The sequence below is a fragment of the Megalops cyprinoides genome, chromosome 16 (assembly GCF_013368585.1).
Source record: "Megalops cyprinoides isolate fMegCyp1 chromosome 16, fMegCyp1.pri, whole genome shotgun sequence".
Classification (NCBI taxonomy): Eukaryota; Metazoa; Chordata; class Actinopteri; order Elopiformes; family Megalopidae; genus Megalops; species Megalops cyprinoides.
In genome coordinates this window covers 11376703-11384996 of record NC_050598.1, presented here as the reverse complement: position 1 = coordinate 11384996, position 8294 = coordinate 11376703, and the positions used below count along the sequence as shown (strand labels likewise).

General features: G+C 38.2%; 1 protein-coding gene across 1 annotated transcript; it reads left to right on the top strand.

Annotated features, from left to right (window-relative positions):
- On the top strand, nt 1-6622 carry LOC118790774 (gamma-aminobutyric acid receptor subunit alpha-4-like). The gene is made up of 8 exons (XM_036547800.1): nt 1-68; nt 780-1000; nt 1383-1465; nt 1557-1700; nt 3751-3903; nt 4457-4695; nt 5112-5356; nt 6241-6622. Exons 1-8 carry the CDS (start codon nt 66-68, stop codon nt 6251-6253), a joined length of 1101 nt encoding a protein of 366 aa, XP_036403693.1. The 5' UTR covers nt 1-65; the 3' UTR covers nt 6254-6622.
- The last annotated feature ends 1672 nt before the right edge of the window (nt 6623-8294 follow it).

Here is an 8294-nt window from a genome sequence, read left to right as displayed (position 1 = left end):
GTGGTGTTACCGAGGTCAAAACTGACATCTTTGTCACCAGCTTTGGTCCAGTTTCAGATGTCGAAATGGTAGGTCTCCAGTGATTTGCCGTGGTCAGTGCTAATTTTGTTTTATGTATATGTATAGCTCTCCTAGAGATATGCTGATAATTCATGGCTGTTGAGTTTTGGCATGTCCATTAGCTCAAGTCATGTTCTTTCTTATGCTGGCTTTTTGACAGAAGGACACACAAGCAGATTAGGAACTTTAATCTTGGTAATCTCTGTCAATGAATGTTCTAGTTGAGTGCTCTATTTTGGTTACACTTGATGCTATTTTAAAAGCCGTTTATAGCCACACAGGTACCATGTGACAGCCTGTGGTGTATTTACAGTTTACACAGCTTTAAGGATAAGCACGTATAGCTGTATTTTGCATATGCTGAGTAATTGTAACATGCTAGATGCAAAATCTTACATGAAATAATTACATCCATGCTGAAGCTGTCCTGATGTTAACTTGGATATACTGGCAACATTCTGAGTGTGTTTTTTCAAATTAAACCCTTATTCTTTCAATTTATTGGAAAAGTATCATTTTATCTGTATTATCATATGGATACTGCATAATCAATTATTTTTATTGTATGTACCAGTAAACACTTGACACCTGCAACAACAAAACCTTTTGCATAAGCATGTTAGTGAGGCAAAGTATTGAAAAGCATAAATATATTTTTATGAAAGATTTGCAATGTATTCTTTAAAATGAACATTTTTGCTTACTCTGGACCATTTTAGGAGTATACCATGGACATATTCTTTCGTCAAATGTGGGTTGACAAGAGGTTGCAGTTTGAAGGGACTATTGAGATCCTCCGGCTCAACAACCTCATGGTCGAGAAGATCTGGACGCCAGACACCTTCTTTCGGAATGCAAAGAAGTCCTTTGCTCACAACATGACCACTCCAAACAAGATGTTCCGCATCATGCAGGATGGAACTGTTCTCTACACCATGAAGTACATACAAAAATCTGTCAACATCTCGCAAGAAACCTTTCGCACATGGCATATTGCTCCATTGCGTATCCATGCCAGAACTGTACTTAAAATTTCTCATTAATTTTCTCTTTAGAGAATGTACTATTGTGCTTTTCCTTTTGGTGCCCCAGTGACATTTTTAAAATGTGCATAGATATAGCAGATAAAATGTCTTCCATAACTTTGGAAATCATAACGAGAAATGGGTTGGCATGAAGTTTTTATGTCATTACGGTGGTGATTTTTTCTTTCAAATACACTATCTAGTTAGTCTTTATTATGTTGTGTATCTCTTCATAAGGATTTACAACAAAGTTTAAAAATAATTTTAACAAGTTTTTTCCCTTTTTATACATTGCAGACTTACTATAAGTGCAGACTGTCCAATGAGTTTGTTGAACTTTCCCATGGATGGACATGCCTGTCCACTTAAGTTTGGCAGCTGTAAGTTAGCCTTTACCAAGCTAAGTTCACTTTAATCAAATTGGTTTGTATAAACTCATGTAAACTAACTGTATCTTGTTTTGAAACACAGATGCCTACCCCAAAAGTGAAATTCTCTACACGTGGAAAAAGGGACCATCAGCATCAGTAGAAGTACCTAAAGAATCATCAAGCTTGCTCCAGTATGATCTAGTGGGTCAGACAGCATCCAATGAAACACTGCGGCTTAACACAGGTAAAGGGCATATTACTTTGTCTTTGCCTGATCAAGCAGATTTGTGCATTTTCTTTGTAAGAGTATTCTAGCGTGCAGACAAATTTGAAACAGCAGACTTTATTATCTGATATAGATATCACTGTTAACATGCACAATGTGGATGAATCTCTGAGTCAGGCTCAACATCAAAAGTTTAAGATGCTACAAGACCAGCAGATGTCATGTGGTGACTGATGAGTTAACCCCACTCACCAGGTGCGTGTTTGATGTGCCTCACTGACTCACTCAGACAGCCTTACAATACTGTGCAGTTGGAGATGGAACACTAGACCATTTTTTGTACCGTCTACTGAGGAAATGGTCATAAATGCTGCCTAGATCCTATAAATCCATATTTACGTGCCTTTATAAATATGCTGCTTCATTTTACTGTCATCCACGTGTCTAATCAATCAGGTTCCCTGTAAACCAGAGAGAGGTCAGTGTAATCCTAACCTCAGTCATTAGGTACTGCATAAGGCTGACTCTTTCAGATTTATAGACGTTTACAGAAGTAAATGGAAATGATATTGCTGATTGTAGTTACATTTGTACAGGGATTCTTGCAGTAGCTACCTGTACTGTTGTTGAATGTTTCCAAAGCATCACAAGTTTTGGTTGGTCACATTACATGACACTGCATCAACCTTTGCCATACAGATGTGTGATACTTCTGATACTTTTCATTTCCATTCTGTTTCCGTTTACTTGCATGAACATAATATGTCTTTGTTGATTGTAGCTTTTCTCCAATATATTAGTGTGTTGATTAAACCGCATTGGAGAGAGATTGAAGTTGGCTGCTCTCAGAAAGTGTATCTGTTGAAGGAGTCATTGACCTCATGCGTCCTTGTTTTGTTGCATATTGCAGAAGAGGGATGTTGTTTAGTTGATATTTGAATTACTTCCGTGGACATTGTGTATGCTTGTGGAGATGCTATATAATGGACAAACCTTTTCCAAACCCTCAGCCTTCAGCTTCTTTATAATGTAGCCAATATTATCTGTCCCATCTCAGCAGTAATGACAAATTCATGTGCAGATGGGAAGAGGACAGATAAAGCACTAAAAGTGCTTCAGTGGGGTGCAGAATATTGGCCATGTGGCTTCTGTGGGTGGGGATTCCTTTAGTCTTGAGTGTAAGTGGATTAACTGATCAGGTCTCATTTGTATCTTGCCATTTGCCTTAAAAAAGAACACCGAAGCCGATAACCCACTGAGCTGCTCTTACACAGATTTTTCAAGGACAAGGAGCACAGTGCAGAGACCGAAAGGAAAGACCAGTGCTTCCCGTTAGAGAAAAAGAGGGGGGGTTGGTGTGACCCACATTATACAACAGAGAGAATTTTGTGCAAGATCACTCTTGTTTCTTTTTCTGTTTCTCTTCTCCTCTCTGCCCTTTCCTCTTTCTTCCTCCTCTCTCTTTCTTTAAATGGATTGCACTGTACACTGTGAGCTATTAAAGGCCTGAACTGGCACTTGTTTGGATGTGGTTGGCTGTGTTCTGTGTGTGGGGTGTTCCTGTGACTTTATCAGACACACTTTTAAGTTCTTACTTTGGATGTTGCACTAGGTGAGAACCACTGCCTAATGACCAATGTAAATGATACACCCATATTGCAGAGTTGCATCCTCCTTCATCCCAGCTGATTCATGTTTAGGTATCAGATTGTAAGTGTATTGATTAAAACCCAAAAATGAAGTCATGTGATAACAATCATATTTAGCACTGATGTCATCTTTATTGAAAATATAAGTCCAATTCCAGTATAAAAACTGAACTTAATTTAGCTAGAAATTCTAATTCTCTGGTAGCTAAGTACAGTTTCTGCACTAAAGTGGAAACACAGCTAGTTACAGTATAACTTCTGATAAAGATCTTCCTGCATTTTTTTCAGTGATTATGGTAAAGGCAAGTATTTTTGCCCTTGCTTATCTTGGTGCATGTAAGCCCTAATCATCAAGTGGCATCATCACCATCACCATCACCATGACCAAGTTTGCATTTGTATGTCTTTTTATATTCCAGGAGAATACTCAGTCCAGGTCATCCATTTTATCCTGGAAAGGAAACTTGGCTACTATCTCATTCAAACATACATCCCACTGATCATGATTGTCGTGCTGTCACAAGTGTCATTTTGGATCAACAAAGAGTCCGTTCCTGCACGAACTGTGGCAGGTATGACTATATACTCTCGCTTTAGTTGCCTTTATTTTATGAACTATTTTGTGTTGTAGAAGGATTTGGAATATTCACAGGAACTACAGAAAGTTTGTGCTGTTTGGTAAATGTGTCTTCATGATTAAGTTGGAAATAGCCTCTAGGGTGAAAATCTTATGTAACTTTTATAATGTAATAATGAAGCATTAACCATAACAATTCAGAAAGAAACAAAAAAGGTGCTCTCTGAAGGTCTTTGAATTTATTACTTATTCCAAGGTTTTTATGATGTTTTATTAGGACACAGTGCATTTAGAAGTTTGACTGAAAAAGATTAACGTGCATTTTAATGGAAATGATCTGTTTAAAGTCATATCTTACCAGCCAGTTTTTATGCCATTGAACATGTTACGGACGAAGCATATCTTATGCTACAATAGTGCCAATGTATTTTCAGGGAATTGTTACTGTTTGAAGACAATTGTTGAGCCACAAAAAGATTTACTTTAAGGTTACTGTTCTAGTGCTTTTGGCTCCGCCCTGTGTCATACCCATCCCTCCATGTTTCCAGGTATAACCACTGTGCTCACCATGACCACTCTCAGCATCAGCGCTCGATCCTCGCTGCCCAAAGTGGCCTACGCCACAGCCATGGACTGGTTCATCGCTGTGTGCTTCGCCTTCGTCGTCTCTGCCCTCATCGAGTTTGCTGCCGTCAACTACTTCACCACGCTGAAGACCAACAGGGAGCAGCGCAAGAGAGCAGCGCTGGAGGCGGCGGCCGCAGACAGCGACGAGGACATTCCGTCGGTATTAGTCATTCTTAGTCTTCCCACCCCTCAGTTATGGGTTACATGGGAAGGAGAGACAGTGGGAACAAGTTTGCTATAGCATTTCGAGGTGTCAAAATGTTAGCAGTTTGTACTATCTATATTAGGAATGTTAGCAACTTTCCAAGCTTGCAAGAGATTTTCGGAAATCAATGACTTTAAATGAGAATTTAAATTTAAATAAAGAGAAACATGTCTGACTAAGTGAGATGAACAGATTGTTTATATACTGGATTATTAGAGAAGGCCATCATGAAGGCTGTGACGGTTCACCACTGGCTTAACATGTACATGTTTTTATTGGTTGGTTTGGTCTCAGTTCCCAAATTGAGAGTTATCCACCATTAACACCAATGTTCAATCTCTCCCCAATCTGCCTGCCGCCTTCCCCACCAGCCTCCATCTGACGGCAGCGGCAGCCTGAAGAGGAGGATGAACTCGGTGTCCCGCAGCGAGCAGGGCGTGCCCCTGCGGGTGCCCATCTTCCTCCAGCAGGGCTCCGCCATGCCACCCAACCACATCCTGACGGGCACCAGCATCATCGACAAGTACTCACGCATCGTCTTCCCCCTGTCCTTTGCCGCCTTCAACCTGGTGTACTGGATCGTATACCTCAACAAGGACACCATGGAGCCATCAAGGTACAGAGATGCCTTCTTTTCTTTGACAATAAAACACACTGAAAATGGTCAGGTGTTTTAGAAATTAATTTTGAGGAAAATGTATGTATATTTATATAGATTTCATATAAATATACATATATTAAAATATACAGTATGTGCACTTGTATGAAATGAGAAATGAAAAAGGATTCTTTACATCAGTATTGATAGTCGTTGATGGCTGTTTTTAACATCGCATCATTGAAGTTATACTGTTTATATAGTTTATATGTTTTATAAGTTATCAAGTTTGGACTGGTTAGCTAAACTGACTAGTTAAGCATGTACTCCTGACCTAAACTTATTCAAAGGGAAAGCCTGTGAAGACTAGTGCAAGGCTGCCAGACATTAGGCAAAATCTATATTTTATTTTTAAATGTATACAAAATGCCAGTGTCAGTTTTGAATGATAGACATGGTATGTGTTTACAGCTCCAAGATTAAGAATACAGAGGGGGGAAAAATGTACCTTTATAACTGGGCTTGAACTGGACATGTTTCTGAAGTTGACAACACAAGACTGCTTTCTTAGGCTTGACCACACTAGTGCAATACATGCCCTTGTGTATTACATTTCACTTTAAATTAGATATTTAATTATCATCAGTAGTCTTCTTGTTGCAAGACTAGAATTGGAAGTAATAGGTAAATTGGGAATCAGTCAAAAAAAACCCGTTTGGGGCTATTTCATACAATTTGCAGCCAATGAATGTGTTACTGTAAGTGACTCTCTAGCTGCTTCCTTTGATATTTATTTTCATTGCATCACCTTCGTCCCTGTAGTACCCCGGTGTTAGTGTGAATTCACTGGCACCAACACTAACTCATCACTTTGTTTGTGTCTTTTGTATTTTTTGTTACAGGGATGGTGACTGAGTCCCTTTCAGGGCCTCTCCTATCAAAAGACATATGCAGGTTAGCCATGCAACAATGAAGCACATGTGGTTTTGCTGCTGACACCATTTGTTTTGCTGTTGTCTTTATTTAAGTGGCCGGCTAGGACAACACACCCACCACAGAGGCAATGCACTTTAGTTTGCATCAATGCAACTAAAATGGCATTATGCTCAAATTGTTATTTATTATTACATAAACCAATCAATCCAAAAACCACTTTCTGATTTGTCGGACTCAACGTCAAGTACTTATTTTCACTTCCTCTGCTTTATACAACACAGGTTCACCGCCCATCCCCTTAAAATAAATCTGATGGTGGTGCATCTCATTCAGTTTATGTTTATTATCTATGACCCACAAAAAAATTGAGATTTTATGCCTCTGAGGCCTCAGTGCTAAGTCAAGTGGCTGATGAATTTACTGAAATCATTACTGATTCTCATTCAGAAAGATGAAATGTATTGATTCTCAGCAAAACTATGAGGAATGATTTTTTTCCCAGCCTGATTGTTCTCAAATTTTTATTGTTATGTTGCATTATAATAAACATTTCATTATTTTGTAGATTTAATAAAAAGTTCCTTGTCACATATTTAAAGACTATTATCCTCTTTTAAGAAAATTGTATTTATACGTTTAACTGCTGATGTATCAACTCAGAGATTTGGTCTGAGCTTTCTTCAAGAGTACTAACTAGCTGACACATGTACCCAGCCAGTAAATTTGAATCAATGGACACTGAAAAGTTGATGCCTCATTTACTGGTATTTTGTAAAATATGGACCTATTTTCCTTTGGTGTAGTTTTGAGAAGATGTCACTGTGGAGAGAACTATGCAAAATAAAATTTTAGTGACTTTAATTTATAGGCACCACCACAACTAATGTTTGATCTCCAGGGTATTATAAATTTCTGACATTATATTATAAATTTCTGCTGCTAGGAACCCATATTCATTGCTCTCATTAGGTCTGTGAACCACAGAAACAAGTTTAACAGTGGCTCAGCCACAAGATGGCAGCAGCCTTTTGCAACAAATCAGGACACAAAGAAGCCTGGTTGAAGCCTGTCACCTATTCACACAAAGTATGCATATGTCAGGTTTTTGTCTTATAAAACAATGAATGGTGGCATTTTGGTAAATATTGTAAATTCAGATCATTTAAAACTGGATAATCACAAAACATGAGCCACATGTATTAATAGCATTTATGATATGTTCCATTGTAGTCATTTAGCAGGCACTCATATCCAGAGTGACTTTTGGCCACAATTTTGGCCATTTTTACAGCTGGATATTTCCTAAAGCAATTGTGGGTTAATTACCTCACCCAAGGGTACAACAGCAATTCCCCAGTGGGGAATCAAATTGGCAATCTTTTGGTTAAGAGCCCTGCTCCTTAGCATTGCGCCACAAAGCTATATGTGAACATTTATAAAAAGTGGTGCAGAGTTGATAGCCCCTGGAGATTTGTCAAAGTCTATATGAATAACCATTTTGTAATCATTGTTATCTCTACCCTCTAAAGTCATATAAAGTCTCCTGATTATCCAGGCTGTGGTGGTGCTGTATGGATGGTTGTATGGCTTACTGCAAATGCCGTTCCAATTGTTTCTTTACCTTGTAACCTTAGCTGACAAATAACAACATAATTTAATACCAAATGACATAAAAAGAAAGAATTTAATTTCAACAACCATCTGGCCAAATGAAGAGACCTTCTAGCTACTTTTGGCATGGGAGTGTGAAGTAACCCTATTATATTTCTTTGGAAGTTGATGTCCAAAGAATGTCCTTTGGCGCAATATCTATTTGTCTATGATGCAAAAAATCAAGATCTTTGGCTCTTTTCACACTCTTTTCAATGGTAGATTTACATGCACTAGTTATAAAATAAAATTTTTCATGCCAAACCTTAAACTTTAAATAACCAAACAACTCAAAAAAATGAACTAACAACCTCTCTTTATCCCAGTCAGACCAAATGAACAAAAGAACTGAATGATACATATTCTAAAA